The following is an 18,007-nucleotide window of genomic DNA, read 5'->3' as shown; positions in this document are numbered from 1 at the left end:
ACATAAGCGTCGTTATCTTAAGAAAGTAGAATATTAAATTGGTGATGATGACGTCAACAATGGTAATTATAATAGAAGTAATGATGGTGTGATGATGCTTTTACTTCTTTTGAAAATGTCACCGAGTACCGAACAGGGCCACCTTTAGCCTGTACAGCACCTTTGTATGAATTCAGAAGAGGTGACTCTTCCTCAGACTGACACAGCCTCACACCCTGGCGCACTGCACTATGAAGGGAATGCCAGCTTGATGTCAGCCCCCTTGCCCTCTCACGAGGTGCCCTTGTGCAGCCAGCAACCCGCACAACCACACGCAGTGGCATTGGGGGACATCCAAATAAAGGGGAAAAGACTGGGTGGTCCGTAGGAAAAGAGCCAGGTCTGTGTTATAAGCAGACAAAAAAACAACAACAACTAGATGATGCCAAGGAGAAGAAGCTGGTTTCATTGCCTTGACACTTTCTGGCTGCCTCAATAACCTCCTTTCTAGGAGTGCTGGGGGAAGACTCATTTGACCACTAACGTGAGGTCCTAGAATCGGCACAGAAGAGGCTCTGCGTCAGGTGTTTCCATCCTCTACCTAAGTGAGAGGGCCATGGAAATCATGCCTCTCCATCCTGGAAAGGCCAACCTTGGTTCCCATTGACAAAAAGGAGAGCCAGCTCCTTGACCATGCTGTCAAGGGTGGAGGTGGTGATTGGCTCTGCATAGATGGATGAGTGAGGACTTGCTCGATAGAGAAGACTTGTGTTGGCCTGTGGGGGGGGGGGACTTACTGCCATCAGTAGGAATCTAAGAGATCATTGAGATAAAGGTTCTCCCTCATATTTAAGTAGCACGTGAGCCTTTGAAAGGGGGCATGGCTTGGATGCTGGGATCCAGGCTTCCTGCTCCCCATGCCAGCGTTCTTTTCACAGCGCCCACCTGGCAAGTTGACAAATCTGGACTTTTCTCCCCAACTTGATGTTCCAGGTAAGTTTACTTTGTCCAAAACTTGCCCCGCGAAACAATAGCCCTCCAAGATAGAGTGTAACTAGCACGTGTAGGGTTCATTGAAATTGAAGCAACAAGGCGGCACCTGGGTGGCTCAGTCAATTAAGTGACCAACTCTTGATTTCTGCTCAGGTCATGATCTCACGGTTCATGGGATCAAGCCCTGAGTTGGGCTCTGTACTGACAGCACAAAGCCTGCTTGGGATTCCTTCTCATCCCTCTCTCTCTCTGCCTTCCTCCCTCAAAATAAATGAATAAACATTTTAAAAATGAATAAATTTAAGAAACAAGGTCCCACATGCTTCCCCAGAGAGTTACACAGCCCACTGACCTCCCAAAAGCTTAGAAAGTACTGCAGGAACCTCTTTCATCTCATTCAACACAATCTGTGCACAACTTTTTAAGCATGGATTCCTATTTTCATAGCATCGTCTCATCCCCACAGAACTATTGATCCTCCAGACTCATTTCAGAAGTGCTGAATGATTTTTTTTTAAGTCAGCAAAGAAGGCGTTGTTCTGAGAAAGCAAAACAACTCAAACGGGTGGATTACCTGCAGAATCAGATGCTCTTTTCCCATCAATCAGAAGTATGTATTAATATTTACTGTTTATGGAAGGCACGGAGCTTATGGTAGAGATAGAGAGGACTCAGTCCAACTGCAGGGGTCTGGTAAGGCTCCTAAAAGGCAGTGAGGAGTTCCAGTGACACGGCTGTACCTACCATGTCTCTAACGGAGAATAGCGCCGTCTACTTATTCTGTTCCAGGACTTGGGTCAGGAAGAGTCATTCCCTATGATCTGCTCACTTGAAAGCCCCCACAGACTGGAGCTGCTATTACAGTTGGGCCAGAGGATGGAAACAGGGAGAGAAACCTGTGAGCAGGGACACGCCCATCTACTAAATCCTCTGTGGCAGTGGGGTGGGGCCAAGGGCAAGAATGCTGTGGAAGCAGTTTCAGGTCTAAGAGCAAAAAACTAAAACAGGGAAGCCTTTCAAATCCGGTAGGAAGAGCAAATGGCATACAGGTGACTGAATATGACCCCCGAGGAAAGAGCTCCGAACTGTTAAAAAATAGATTACATTTACCCAGAAATGCTTGAAAAGTAAACATTCCTACAAGGTTTGCTTACTGAGGGAAATATTTAGCTAAGGTTTATCTTTACCTACATTCGTTTGTCTTACATTTAACACAATATTTCATTTTTTTAATGCTTATTTATTTTTGAGAGAGAAAGAGCGAGCATGAGTGGGGGAGGGACAGAGACAGAGAGGGACAGAGGATCTGAAGCGGGCTCTGTGCTGTCAGTTCCCAGAGGTTTGTCTCTTCCTGCCAGGTTTTGCTGTCAGCTCAAATGTGCCCAGGTGTAACCAGCTCAGTTGGGTACATTGATAGAACATCCTCTACGGGCCAGGTGTTATATGTGAAAGTCTTTATGGATGTTACTCATTTGCGTATTCTTACAATAACCCTAGAGTTAGGCGCGATGCCCATATATTTCAGGAGGAAATATGGGCTTAGAGGAATTGGGCAAAGCATCCAAATCGGTGATTGGCAGAGTATGTGTGCAGCTCTGTCTGACCCCAGAGCCTACGGTCCTTCCGCGGTGACTTACGGTCCTTGGACCATGTGGGGCCATGTGGGGCTCAAACTCATGAACTGTGAGATCATGACCTGAGCCAAAGTCAGACGCTCAACCGACTGAGCCCCCCAGGCACACCACAAAATTTCATTTTTAACATAAATCGAACAAGATCGGCCCTTGAAGCAAATTTAATGGAATTCATCAAGTAAGAATTGTTAATGGAATCAAATGCACTGAGGTTAATAGTATGGGTTCTGAGTCCAAGAGTGAGGGTGTCCATCTTCGTAACACAATCTAGCAGCCACATGCACTCAGCAAGTTTCTTCCGTGTCTCTAAAGCCTCAATTCCTCTAGCCGGTCCTCAGGACTGTTGTGGAAGCTGAATTAAAATACATGTTATGCTTAGCACAGTACCCAGCTCCTAACTGGCAGTGGGGTTGATAAAAGTAAGAGTTGAAAAAATGCTCATTAATAATAATTATTTAATAATAATGGTACTAGTAATAATATACTAGCACTATTTATAAAATATTACTATTATAATTACAGTAATAATTATACTGTAATTATACTTTTTATACATTTAATTATACATTATTATACATTATATACATGTATATATATAATATATACATTATTATAACTCATTTGCATGAGTTAGTGCAAAGCCATCCAGAGAGAGCCTGCCCCAGTGCGTTCCTCCAGTGAGGAACCTGGAGAACCACTTTGGAAAACTGGCTGAATATTTGCATATGGGTCAGTAATTCCATTTCCCAAGTATGTGTGTGTATAAATATATACAAGTTATATATATATATTTTTTTTGAGAGAGAGAGAGAGTGTGCGAGTGGGGGGCACACAGGGAGAGGGAGAGAGGGAATCCCAAGCAGGATCCACTTGGGAGACGGTGTGGAGTCTGATGCAGGGCTCGATCCCACAACCATGAGATCATGACTTGAGCAGAAATCAAGAGTTGGATGCTTACTTGACTGAGCCACCAGGGGCCCCTGTAAGTTATATTTGTATGTGCCCTCCTTATACACGGCCATTGCAAGGCAGCTCTGGGTCAGCCCCGCAGCCCTGGACACAGATATCATCAGGCCGCCTGGTGCCAGGACCCCCCCATCCAGCCAGTTTCAATCTGGACTCTTGCTGTTTCCTTCTGGTTCCACATGCACTCTGAGTCTCGTGTGCAACACTTCATTTTCCTAACAGGACCACCGAGCACGTGCTTCTTTCTGTGGGGTCCCTGCCCTCTCTCTCTTTCCACATCTGGACTAAGGCTCCAGGCCCTTCTGAAATCCCCTGTCCTTCCCACTGCTTTCTGGGTGCAGCCACCTCAGCAGAGAGACACTACCCTGTCACTGAGTGCCAGTGAGCCTATGCAGCCCCTCAGGGCAGGGGAGAGGTGCTCCTGGTGTCCTGGTGAAGACCAGCACAGGGACTAACCAAGAAGTTTTGTTCTGTTCTGTGTCCTTAAAGGACAAGAGACAGGCATTGCTTTGGCAACACTGGGTGGCCAGAGGTCCCATGTGATGCATTAGTTAGTGCAAAGCCATCCAGAGGGAGCCTGCCCCAGTGCATGGTTCAAGGGCTGTAAGTCACCGCGGAAGGACCGTAGGCTCTGAGGTCAGACAGAGCTGCACACATACTCTGCCAATCACCGATTTGGATGCTTTGCCCAATTCCTCTAAGCCCATATTTCCTCCTGAAATATATGGGCATCGCGCCTAACTCTAGGGTTATTGTAAGAATCCATAAAGACTTTCACATATAACACCTGGCCCGTAGAGGATGTTCTATCAATGTACCCAACTGAGCTGGTTACATCTGGGCACATTTGAGCTGATAGCAAAACCTGGCAGGAAGAGACAAACCTCTGGGAACTCCAAAATAGAGAAGGTCCAGAGGAGGGAGGAATTCTTCCAGGCATCTGCAGTGGCCGCTTGCCAGGGGCCAATGCCAGGTGGAAGTTGGTGGCAGCGAGGTCAGAGCCCTGGCTCTGGACTCAGTCTGCAGGAGTTCCAATCTGGCCGTCAGCTCTCATCAGCTCTGTGCCCTTGCCCTGGTGATGTACCCATTCCATGTCTCAGTATCCTCACTTATAAGACGGGATTGTGGTTTCCTCCTCATACGTCTGTTGCCATGATTAAATGAGGTAATATACCCGTAACGGGTTTATTGGTGAACCAGGCACTTACTGCTTCCCTTCTGATGCCTTCTCAAGTCCACGCTGCTCCATCGTCCTTCGCACCCCCTAAACCAAATGCCCTAGACTGATGCCTCTCCGGTCACTTTCATGTATTAATGAAGACATTTTCAGAAGTGAAAAAGCCCAGAATTCTGCTAAATCAGAACTTCAGATTCTCCATCCATCACAGCTTGGGGTATGTTGGGGCTCACTAACCCACAGAGGACGGAAGTGGAGGGAGGCTTCCCCACCACTTACCCACCCTGCTCTTCTGCTGCTCCTTATAATAAGCAACTTGTGGGGCGAGGGGAGGAAGGAGAGGGAAGGGGAGAAGGGAAGGACCTCGCCTCACTGGTGCAATTGGACTCTAGGGCGAGAGGTGCCTCTTTCTCACAGGACGCTCCCGTGGGCTCCCGGGAGAACGCACACCTTCACTGGGCGGACCTTTGAGCAGAGTCTTAAAATACTCCAGCGTGGCCCCCTGCACGTGTCACTGCCGCTGACAGCAGGCACCCTCTCTGCATGCCCCCTGCACCCCCTTCTCCCTGCTCTGCCCGGGGGACCCCTCCCCAGCCTCTAGGGTCCCAGCTTCCTCACCCTCAGCAGTGCTCAGTGTTGGCCATTCTCTGGGATGTTCTGGGCATGGTAGAATATTGAGAATTCTTGGCCTTTACCCACTAGATGCCAGCAGCACCCCACCCTAGTTGTGACAACAAAATGTCCCTAGGAGACAGAACTGCCCCTGGTTGAAAACCACTGGATTAGAGCATCCCAGGCAAGAGTAAATCCGAAGTTTTGGTGCTTTCCAAATTCCGGGAGACATTTCAAGCTCCCTGAACACTTGGCTTAAAGAGGCATTAATCCCTTCCCTCCTCTAAATACTCACTACACCTTTCTGCATTAACCCATGCTTTCTGTTTCATAGCCTAGAGGGGGTAATGAGCCAAGAGTGGCAAAACCTGGTTTGGACCACCCCCCCTCCCCAGAAAGCCTGCACAAATGGCTCTTTCTTTTGGGGGGAATTGGGGAGCATTTTCCACTTTTTGTGCTCAACCATTCCTGCAGGAGAGGACACATTCTATGTGGGCACAGCACAAGGACAGGAGAAGGACTATGTTGGATGTTAGGTTCAGGGATACTGTAACTGATTGAAAACAAATGTACGTTGAGAAACATGTACTTAATAGCAAATATTTGGAGTATATACACCTTACTTAATAAAACTAGATTTTGAGCGGGCACCTGGGTGGCTCAGTCAGTAAAGCGTCCAACTCTTGATTTTGGCTCAGGTCATGATCTCACGGTTTGTGGGATTGAGCCCCGTGTCGGGCTCTGCACTGAGTGTGGCTTCCACTTGGGACCCTCTCTCTCTGCCCCTTCCCCATGCACGTGAGTGCTCTCAGATCTCTCTCTCTCTCTCTCTCTCTCTCAAAATAAATAGACATTAAAAAAAGAGAGAAAAAAATAAAATTAGATTTTGGGGCTGGGGCTTCAGTACAAACTGCAGGAGAAAAGCTCTGTGTCCTGTTCCCGAGTGCCTCTCACGTCATTGCACACTTTCATGCCGCGGAAATGCATCCCAGATCTCCCCTGGCTGAAGAGGGAGTTAACCCCAACCCTAACCCCACCCCCCACCCCCCACCCCACGATGAAAGGGAATGGGGGGAGGAAGCAAGCTTGGTGGGCAGGAAGAAAGGAAGACAAGGAATAAGGACAGTAATTATTCTTATTCCTTTTTATTCTACATCGGCCCCCCTCAAAAAGCACCCACATACAGGAATGCTTTCATAAACGCTGGCTTAGGTCTATTTCAAAATAGGAAACTTGATGTCATGGAAGAAACAAGACACGCAGTTCCATAATATTTTATTGTCCATAGCATCCAAGAAATTCAATATTGAACCTTCGGAGCAAGAAGAAAGTTGAACATATTTACAACGAATGCCAGAGAAGAGATGAGCAAAGGAATATCATGAAACCTTCAGTAAATGCGCTCTCCTTGCCAGTGAATTAATCCGTGTATTTGCAGCAGAGATTACTGGACAGGCCACCTTCCCAAATTACGTTCATGGAAGTTACTGACTAGCCATCCACAGTAACTAAAGCCACAGTCTGGAAACGTGCATGTCATGGCAATGAGAGCACTGGGTTGCTTTAGTTCTGTTTCCCAAAGGTTTCCCAAAGGCATTAACTCCTTTCCCCTTCCCACTATCACATCGGACAAACGGAAAAGTTCCTTACTCTCTCATTGGCTCCCTTAAAAGTCCCCTCGGGTTTGAGGTCCCCGGTTGTGAGACACCCAAGACCTTTCCGACTCAGCGTTCACTGCCAGTCACTGGTCTAACCACCAACCAAGTGACTGGGTGGGTGTCCTGCTTAAAGTGAAAGTGGGCTTTTAGTAAAATCCTGCCTCCCCCAAGGTGCTGCGCTTCAGCTGCTATAGGTCTGCCATCCCTTCCCCAACACTCCAAAGTTTCCAAAAGTTCTGAAAACACAGTCTGTTCATAAGCTGCTGGCACACTCATTTGGTGGCAAAACCTGGTACTTACGGGCTGCTCAGAGTCTGTCTATCCAGCTTGTGTGAATATGTATGGGTTGTGGCAGAAATATTAAGGTGTTGATTTATAAGGTGCTGTCCCAGACTCTTATCAGTGGAGTTCCGAAACACATAGTATGTGCAACAGGTTAGCTTTCTAAAATCCCAAAAAGTCAGAGTTTGAGGAAAACACCGGTACCACCGTTTAGCATAAGGAGCTGTGGACCGACAGTAGCCTGAACGTGTGCCCAAGTTCCAGCGGGGCTAGGAAAGTTTTGTGGATCCTGTGTACCAGTTTCTTTAGTCTTTCGGGGAAGTAAGAATGTCTGGAACATTCTGGTGTTCCCAGAATTCTGATCCCAGTGAAGGAAGGTAAAGCTCTAAAATCTTCCAGATCCCCCTTCCGGGGATTTTCTTTGTGAAAGACTGTATTCCTGCCAACAACCTGAGATAATTTGACACATAATGAATACATATATTTCCTCCAGAGTAACTCCTTTTCATTAAAAGCATTGTGTCTTATGGGGAGGAGGTGAAGGGAGAACAAAACAAAGAATTGGAAAAGAAGGGTCTATTGGTATGAGGGCTACACAGGTCAAGTACCAGCAGCTTCCAGATCCAGCAATATTAACAATTTATTGTATTTAGAAAGTGTTCCTTTGGATGCAGAGTTTACAGAAAAGTCAGGTGGGACTTAACCTGGGCTTTTGCCACTTAAGGGGAACAGAACTTGCCAAAGAAAATGATGTTTCGCGTTTTGTTGTGCCTGACGATGTAAATAAATGGGTGGTCGGCATTGAATTCATCCTTGTGTTGTAGGATTCGTGACCCTGGCACCTCCATGGAATCCCCACCATCTTCAGTTATTTCTAAGCACACTCTGTGAACAACATTGGAGAGGGCCACTCCCTTGGTCTCTGACATTCCAGAGAAATCGGATGTATTCTCATTAAAGATATTTTTCAGCCCTAGATTTTCCAGACTAGCTTTGGGATCAACAATCTTTTCCACCTTAAATTTTGGAATGGAGAGTTTGACTTTGGCATTGGCCATGGTGCTGGGATTAGTCCACTGCAAGAGCGTCTCTGAGTTGAGTTGTTGTTCAACCTGAAGGACCAAAAGGAAAGGAAATTATTTTTTTATTCCCAGATGTGAAAGATCCAGCTTGATTGGGAACAGAAAGTGCCATCGTGAGTCCAGTGCTGAAGCAGTGCCCTCGGACCACCGAAAATGGAATCAACCCTGCGGTCTGGGTGTGGGACTGGTTTCCCGTATCAAAGATGCACCCAGCCACCCAGCACTGCTCTCCTCCCCGCCATGCTCCGACCACAGTCCCCTTGCCCTGAAATGTCTCAGGCTATTTCTTTCAAGTTATAGAGTAGAAATGGATGTGTGGCCGATGATGTTGCATAAATAAGAGTAAAATAAACATAAAACTAGGAGGGCTTTTATACATACTATTGCTTGAATGCTTGTTTTAATTTCTCTTCTAGGAAATCCAGAATATTCGGGTCCTTGGCCTGGCATCAAAAGTAACTCAAATCAAATCTAAAGTTACTCTTTGTAAAATGAGTTACTCTTTGTTAAGCTGTCTATGGCCATTCTCGAAGACCGGGGGTGATGAATGCATCCATTTCAGTTGGTTATTTTAAAAATGAGAGCTATGCCATGACACATGGAATGGTTGAGTCACAAAATTCTTCACTGAGCAAATCTGAAATTGCTCCTTGCCCTCCCAACCCCTCACTGGCTGGAGAAGAAACAAGAATACAACTGAGAATGATAGTACCTTGACCGTATTATCATGGGACAATCCTGCACTGAAGTTATTCACATGAAACTCATAAAAATCAGTAACATGGCAAGGTCACAGACTGGTCACAAGTCTGTTTGTTTTGTGTTTAGTGGGGGAAGGTGCCGTTGGATTCTCTTGTTCATCTATGATAATCTGGTTTTCAATGACTACTGTTTTTATTTATGGCACATTATTAGAACCGAAAGATTGCCATAAGTAACTAGAATTTTTCAGCCAAAAGGTATATTCTCTTGCCCATTTATTATCTGAGAATGAAGAGAGGGAAGAATATTCATTCATAATTCAAAAAGACTAGTCAGAAGGGGAAAAAAAAAGTTTTTTCCCCTTCTCCATTATATATGTGTTATGGGTCAAATTGTGCCCCCTCCCCGCAAAAAACTAAATTAAAAAAAATTTTTTTTTCAACGTTTATTTATTTTTGCTACAGAGAGAGACAGAGCATGAACGGGGGAGGGGCAGAGAGAGAGGGAGACACAGAATCGGAAACAGGCTCCAGGCTCTGAGCCATCAGCCCAGAGCCTGACGCGGAGCTCGAACTCCCGGACCGCGAGATCGTGACCTGGCTGAAGTCGGACGCTTAACCGACTGCGCCACCCAGGCACCCCAAAAAACTAAATTTTTATATTGAAGTCTTAACCCACGGTGCCTTAGAATGTGACCTTACGGGGAAACAGAATCCTTGTAGGTGTCATTACTTAAGACGAAGTCATTAGGATGGGCCCTAACTTAATATGACCAGTGTCCTTATAAAAAGGAAAATTTTGGACACAGATACACACGCATACAGGGAGGAAGCCACGTGAAGACAGAGGCAGAGATTGAAGTGACACATGTATAAGCCAAGGAACACCAAAGATTGGCGGCCAATCTCCAGAAGCTAAGAGGGAGGCATAGAACAGAGTCTCCTTCACAACCCTCAGCAGGAACCAACACCTGAGCTCAGATTTCTAGCCTCTGAAACTGTGAGAGAATAAATTCTTGTTTAAGCTACTCAGTTTGTGGTACTTATTATGGTGGCCCCTGGAGAAGAACACAAAGCGTGTTCTTGAATTTCTGAGACTCAGAAGTTCGGTATTTCCCATTCTGTACTTTAATCAGAAAAAAAAATGGTATGAGGGTCTTTCACGTAAGTGGTAAAGTGCAAAACAGCTGAATAACAACAGCGAGAGAAGGGGAGATAGGGCATGGAGTGGAGTGAAAAAGAAAAAGCACAGTGAATGTGAATAAAAGAATAATGAAGGCCAGGGACGCCTGGGTGGCTCAGTCCATTAAGCGTCCGACTCTTGGTTTTGGCTCAGGTCACGATCTCACGGTTTGATCATGGGTTTCAGTCCCACATCAGGGCTTGGGATTCTCTGTCTCCCTCTCTCTCTGCCCCTCCCCTGCTCGAGCTCTAGGTAAATAAATAAATAAATAAATAAGCAAACAAACAAACATTAAGGAAAAAGAGTAATGAAGGCCAGTGATGGATAAAGCGTAATGACCATTAAAGCAGCAGGTAGGACGGACATGGACTGAGACCACACCCTGGAAAGCCAGGGAGTAACCGAGGCATGACTGGAAATGAAGCAGGTGACCTCTGGGGTCCTCAACGAGCCTGTCCTTCTCTCTGGCCAAGGGCCAAGGCCCCGGTGGAGGGGAGCTAGGGAGCTGGGAACACGGGGCCGAGGGGGGAGCAGGTGGCCCTGGGTGGCTGGATGGGGCTGCCAGAGCAGAGGGGGGAGCAAAAGCATCCTTCACAAGGAGATGAACCTCTACTCTTATTTACACCTCGTGCCTCTAATAACCTCCATAAAGGATGAAGCATAATAAAATCTCCTCTGTGTGTACGCATTAAAAGAGCTTTTCCGGACCCGTAGAAAGTACAACACAAAGTGAACCCTAAAGCAGGCTGCAGACTTTATGAATAATGTGTGGACAACTGGTTCATCGGTTGTAACAGATGTACCACACTAACGCAAGATGCTAATAATAGGCACTCGGGGCTAGATTAAGAACACAGATTCCAACTTCCCGGGCTCCAATTCTGATTCTACGTGCCACCGATGAGTTAAGTGACCACAGACTTGTCACCTCCCCTGCTGTGCCTCAGGTCCCTCAGTCAACAAGAGCACCGTGACAGCTTCTAATAAATAGATAGGCCTGTCCCAAGAAGTCGAGGAGAAGGCGTACATGGGGACCTCACAGCTCCTGGCTGGTCACGAGTGCCAAATACATGCTGGCCGTTTTCATGTCAAAGACAAAGGCCCAGAAAGGACCACGAAACCCTTGGAGACGACTGAGCAAGTGATGTGTAAGGCAGGGCAGCGTCACAGCCACGCACAGTGCCCTCCACACGGCTCCTTGTCACAGCAGGTGGCACCTTTGTGTTGAACACCCCCCTCCCTCCTCACCTTCTCCAGGCCCGTGGACTCATCCTCCACATCCTTGGGGAGCAGAATAAGCAGGCTGAGGTGTTTGTTTTGAAAGGGAAGCTCTATGACCTTACAATTAATACCATCAATGTTGCCCATACAGAACGTGGCGTCCATATTCATCATCTGCACTGGTTTGGTGTCTGTCTGTAAGAGGAGAAGAAATTCGGATCACTTGCTTTTCAGTTCACACAAGCATAAATACACACACCCGCACGCACACGCACACACACACGTTTGTTCTTGTTATAGTTTCAGACCATCGTGGTGTAATCATCCCTCCGCTGGGATCCCAACTGTACTGGACCCAGACCATCGCCGACTGTCCCCGGACGAGCAATGACTTCCTTTGAAAAAGCCATTCACATGCCTTATCATTCCAATATATTTCGGGAACTATACGTAATACGGCACTTGCTTATACAAAACATCGAAAATAAGAGAGTAAGACTGGAAACAGAGGCAGACTTTGACTTAGTCTTTATAGATGCTCATAATTGCCAGCTCTTTACTCCTGGTGGAGTGGAAATAAATTCGAGGGCAAACCACATAGCTACTTAGGCAGCGTTTGCTGGTCGAATACATATGAGGGAACACTCAGCACACAGCAAGACACAAATCACATTTGTTTGGTCCTCTGTTCTCCTTTGTTTTTAATCCCCCTCTCCCTGTACGGCCGCCTACTCTGATCTGAGCTGTGAAGAAGTCTGGATTTCAGATACGAACCTGGGGTTTCGGTCTCAAATGTGACATAAACAGATGGTGTGATCTTAAGGGAATCACTTCACTCCTTGGACCTCAGTTTCCTTGTCAGTAGCAGGAGGGAATTGGACATTTCAGAATGGGCGTTACCTCTGGGGAGGAACCTTGAGACAGGGAAGGAGGGGCTACCCAGGGGAAGTGCTATTGTTGCTGTATTTTTTTTTTCTTTAAAAGATCTGAAATAGAGGCGCCTGGGTGGCTCAGTCGGTTAAGCGTCCTACTTCGACTTTGGCTCAGGTCACGATCTCTCAGTTTATGAGTTCGAGCCCCACGTGGGGCTCTGTGCTGACAGCTTGGAGCCTGGAGCCTGCTTTGGATTCTGTGCCTCCCTCTTTCTCTGTCCCACCCCTGCTCACGCTCTGGGTCTCCGTGTCTCTCAATAATAAATAAAGGTTAAAAAAAAAATTTAAAGATCTAAAATAAATACAGCAAAATATAAAGATTGACAAAGCTGACTGTTGAGTACATCGGAGTTTGTTTTATTATTTTCTAGAATACTCTACATGTTTAAAATATTTCATAATTTCTTAAATGAGAATATTAAGTAACCAAATTATCTCTTAAGTCGCTTCTAGTTCCAATGCATTCCACACTCCTCCAAAAGGGTCTTGGTGCCCAGGTTCTTCTCTCTGGGCAGCATCCCAGGCCCTTCCTTCTCTCTGTCCCCATTGATATCTGACTGTGTCTCTGCTACTGACATGACTGATTTTCTGAAGGAAAATTAGTTCATACTAAAGAGTAAGAGACTGACAGTAAATTACTGTAGCTTATTATTTCGATCTCTACCTCCCTCAGGATATTTGCCTGTTAGCTGGATCTCTGTTAGGGGAGATTTTAAACTTCGTATCAGGCCTGGGAGATAATATTTCAGTAAAACTTATATCTGGGATCTTCAAACAGTAAACTGAATTTCCCCCAACGCCTCTCAGCAGAGCTAGACTATACTTATTTTACTTTTTGTAATACCTCTATTTCAATACTTGTCACATGGTTAGAAATGTTTGTTTATGTGACTGTTTCCCACACACACACACACCCCTCACCCTAACTAGACTACAGTCAAAGCAGAAACCATGTCTTATTATCTTGATATATCCCATCACGTAGTAGTTGCTCACTAAATATCTGGTCAATAAATAATTAAAGACTTCCATTCTAGGTACAACCAGAAATAGAATTAGGATAGAAAAGCACACCACTTTTGAAATTTACTGCTAATGCTTCCATTTATTTCTCTTAAAGACGCTCTAGATTTGTCTAAAACCCTCCATCACGTTAGACGGCTAGTCATCTGAATTTGCCTAGAGTTGTGGCCACCAAATACAGTCATCTATTTCATTTATCAGCACCGAAGATGGATACAATAATTCCGTTTTCTAGAATATAAATCGAGAGACGTATCTTCTGAACACAGGGCTAAATACAGACTCTTCCAAAAAACGTGTGTGTGTGTTCACCTTGTCCGAACAGGCCCTATTTACACCTTTCATAATCTAACTTCCTCAATTTAGTCTACCCTTAAAGAAGACACCATGGGACAGGAGAAAAGGTTTATTTAGTAAGACCTGTGAAAAAGTTCAGAGGCTGACAAAAGTAATGCAACGGAAACAAAGGAAAAGTCTGCATTCAAAAGGAGGGCGTATCCCCACGCAGCAGTGTTTTCCTGCTTGGTTAGAGGCCACGCTGAAAAATCAGTGACATTTCAAATCTTGAGTGACTCTCTTCTAGAGTCTGAGTCTCCAGGATCTGACACCTCCCAGCTTTATGGTTTAATGACAGTAAAGGAGTCCCCCGCACTCCCCCTCCCTTCCGCCCATGAACACTTTCTTAAATATAAAAACTACACTTCTGGGTGCAGTGGGGGCGTGCTCACTATTATAAGAGGGGATTATGGTTCTTTGCCCACCCCTCCTCTCCCAACCATTGGTCTCAGGAAAGCCACACTACCTCCTATGCCTCAATTTTCCATAATTTTTCAGATCTGTACTTGGGAGCCTTTGACCCGCGGCCTTACGTACCTTGTTGATTCTGAAAGGGCATTCTCTGGTTTCGGATTCAGGAAATTTCTTCATCCACTTTCCAACGAAGTAGGCAGCATTAACCACCAGGATTTGGGTCTGCTCACTGACACTGCTGTCAGACAAAATGTTCTCAAAGCGGCCTGCAAACAATTGTAGGAAACCACAGATTGCACAGGGTTATTCTTCAACACCACATCTGGGATCCACACCGCATCCGCTCCCTGGGTATTTGTCACGGCTGGAGCCACCCACGCGAGGTTCGATCGATGGCCCGGAATGCCTCACAAGGGTTCCTTTCTCTCCTTTCATCCTGTTGCGAGAAGACTTACCCACGAGATCTGGCGGCAGGGGTGGGGCGGGCAGAAAGCAGAGGGGAAGGGAGGGAGAAGAACAGGAAGAACAGGAAGAAGAAAAACACGAGCTACCCCTTTTGAATGCCTTGTGTGGGGCAGCGTGCTAGAGATTTCCTATGCACGAGACCGTGTATTTCTCCCCATTTTACAGATGAGGACGCTGAGACTTGCTGTTAAGTCACTTGCCAAGATGACACGTGAGCAAGGAGGGATTCGGGATTCTAATGAGTCTTTTGGACTGCGAAGCCTGTGCTCTGGGATGAAAATGCACGAGTGTAATTTTAGCCTTGTCACGCGTATTCCCTCACAACGATCCTGTAAGGCCAGGATCATCCGCCGCATTTTATACTTGAGGAACCTGGGACTCGGAAAGGCCAAGCAGCCTTCCTCTGCCCGCAGCTGGAAAGCAGATCCGCACAGAACCAAGCTGCGCTCTTGGCCAAACAGCTTGGCGCCCTCCCCTCCCCCACCCAAAGATTACATTGCTGCAGACACCTGTTTGTGTCAAGGTCAGCACTGTAATTACCGCAGAGATCAAGCTCCCAACAGCCACAACAGTTCAGTGGTGATAATGCCTTGATAGAGCAAAGTCCTCACATTTGAATAGTGCTGACATGTTTTGCAAGGGATTCTCACTGACCTAATCCCTCGGGTTGTCACCTCTCCGCTCAGGACCCGCTTCGTGGACCTGTGGCGGTGTGTGTGCAGGGCCCTTCACTGGCTTCATGCTCCCCTGTCACCACCTTAAAATGCGTAATACCTTTGTTAATAAGGAGCCCCGCATTTTCAGTCCCGCCGACATCACATGATGTGCTGAATCCATAATCATGTCAAAGAAGGAACTTAAAGACCAGAGAAGAAGGGGAGCCAGCAGGTGGTCATTTCAACTGAAACCTCGAATTTCTGATTCTAAACTCAGAGGACTTTTACTAAGCTACCTTCTCCCATAAAAACCTTAAATTTGTGAAGGTCTTTTAAAGGCCCTTGGAGAGCAAAATGCAATTATATGGCAATTCTAGAAGCAAAACAGTTACACAGCGATTTAAACGGAGCTGCTTTTGCTTGCAAATTTTTAAATTGTGCGCAGCCTGGTGTTACTTATACCTGTTTTTTCTTTACATACGAAGGCAATGAAAAGGTCATTTCAAGGACATATATATGTATGAATATGCACGTGTGTCCACGCATAGCTATGGCTACCATATATTACCTTCGCTATCTTATATTATTCATTAACCTATTTTATCTAATCTGATTCTCACAACAACTGTGTAAAAATTAACCAAGTAACAAATGCCCCATTTTACAGTTCAGTAAACTGAGGTTCTCTATCCAAATAACTCAGTGCAAAGTGGCAGTGTCTGGATTTGAACCTGGGTCTTACATGACTCTGAGACCACGTTCTCTCCATGGCCTCACTCTGCAGTTACAGCGTGGAACCTGTCATTCCTGAGTCAGCGGCACGACAGGACCCCTCTGGCCATTCCTACAGGAAGCGTGTCTCCCTTGCCGAGAAGCGTGACCCTCCCGGGACTGCAGGTGGGACCTGAAAGGTTCATCTGCACAGTCAGTCCTTCACATTTAAGTGCTGTGTCCCAACAAGTCCACTCTGTACAACACAAACATGTCCCCGGGAAGGGACACATGGACACTGACCGGCACTCAGACTCATCCCAGCTCCAATTCCTATCAGGGGAGGACGACTCACCATGGAGGTGGGGTGGGGCAGGGAGGGTCGGTGCAGGAGGAGAGCACTGAGCCAGGGGCAGGACCAGGCAGATACTGCGGAAGAGACCCTGAGGCTAGCAGAGGGCAGACCAGCACTGGGAGTGGTGGGTCTGAGGACAGGTTTCCTCCTCAGTTCACTTCGTTTTTTCTGGATGTGTGTTTGATTACCTAGGAGCTTTTGTCCTTTTTTCCTTCAAAAAATTTGCAGAATTTTTGAGCCGAAGGTGGCCGCGGGGATTAAGTTAAAGCCCAAGCCCTTCGTCTCCGCATCGAGAAACTGGCCACTGAGTGGCCCAAAGCCTCCCTCTGTTGGAGGCAGGGCTGGGGCTCCAGGAGGACCAGCCAGCAGCTCCCTGGGGAGCACAGCAAAGTGGACCGGAACTGAAGCACCAGGAATTCCTGCGAAGCCTTAGATGACGAGGGTGTCGACACGCCCAGGAGTCACGTGGTTGACATGTCTGGCATTTCAAGGGCAAGAATTTAGCCTATCTACTGAAAGCATCCGGGGAAGCCTCCAGATGTTCAGTCCTCTGCTTAGCAGAAAGAGTCAAGAGAAGGCGGTGTCCAAGTAAGTAAAAGATACTTGCCGTCGGTGAGGTCCTTGATGGACTGGTTGATCTGACTTTTCGTCTCTTCCAATTTATCTTTGAAGTCAACGGTTTCCATTTCCTTCGCGTAGGGTCTCTTTGTAGAGCTGATGAACTCCTGAAAAACGTCCAGCTCATAAAATCACAAAACACCTGAACTCTGCAGTCAAACCATCGTGCCCTTCCATGATTCCAACTAAATTGGGGTTTGTAAAATGTCCGGGTGGGTGAATACCCTTTCAGCATCTGTAAATACTATAAATGGAGGCTTCGTGTGGAAATCAATGAAATGCCCTTCGTATAAAGTGTTTCACTTCTTCAATTCTAAGACAATAGCTATTATTAAATGCCTCTCTCAGTGTAGTAGCAGCTTTGGAGGAAAGAAAGAAACATTACGCTACACAACAGTTATAATATGAATTCCAACTTAGAAACATTAAAGGGTATATTATATAGATGTAGATAGAGATATAGATAGATATCTTAGAACAGAAGAAATGTACAGAAAAGAGAACTCTGTGAGCAGAAAACTCTTACTCACTGAAATTCATACCAACTCTAGAGATTTCTTGCTACTGAAAGAGGAGCTCAAGGACCAAGAGCCACAGCATCACCTGGGATCTTAATAGAAATGCAAATTCTTGGGGCGCCTGGGTGGCTCAGTTGATTAAACATCTGACTTTGGTTCAGGTCATGATCTCAAGGTTCCAGGGTTTGAAACCCGCATGGGACTCTGTGCTGACAGATCAGAGCCTGGAGGCTGCTTCAGATTCTGTGTCTCCCTCTCTCTCTGCTCCTCTCCCCCGCTCTGTCTCTCTCTCAAAAATAAATTAACGGGGGCGCCTGGGTGGCGCAGTCGGTTAAGCGTCCGACTTCAGCCAGGTCACGATCTCGCGGTCCGTGAGTTCGAGCCCCGCGTCGGGCTCTGGGCTGATGGCTCAGAGCCTGGAGCCTGCTTCCGATTCTGTGTCTCCCTCTCTCTCTGCCCCTCCCCCATTCATGCTCTGTCTCTCTCTGTCC

General features: G+C 46.5%; 1 protein-coding gene across 1 annotated transcript in view; it reads right to left on the bottom strand.

Annotated features, from left to right (window-relative positions):
• Nucleotides 1-6,619: 6,619 nt before the first annotated feature.
• Nucleotides 6,620-18,007, bottom strand: part of SERPINB5 (serpin family B member 5) — a 42,458-nt gene continuing 31,070 nt past the window's right edge. Inside the window, exons 5-8 of the mRNA XM_047828837.1 lie at nt 16,988-17,105; nt 14,317-14,459; nt 11,516-11,683; nt 6,620-8,413 (exon numbers count right to left, since the gene is read on the bottom strand). Of these exons, the coding sequence (XP_047684793.1) occupies nt 8,021-8,413; nt 11,516-11,683; nt 14,317-14,459; nt 16,988-17,105 (822 nt within the window). The 3' untranslated portion in view covers nt 6,620-8,020. The remainder of the gene's footprint in view (nt 8,414-11,515; nt 11,684-14,316; nt 14,460-16,987; nt 17,106-18,007) is intronic.

This window comes from Prionailurus viverrinus, chromosome D3, assembly GCF_022837055.1.
Source record: "Prionailurus viverrinus isolate Anna chromosome D3, UM_Priviv_1.0, whole genome shotgun sequence".
NCBI lineage: Eukaryota > Metazoa > Chordata > Mammalia > Carnivora > Felidae > Prionailurus > Prionailurus viverrinus.
This window is presented reverse-complemented; position numbering and strand designations above follow the sequence as displayed.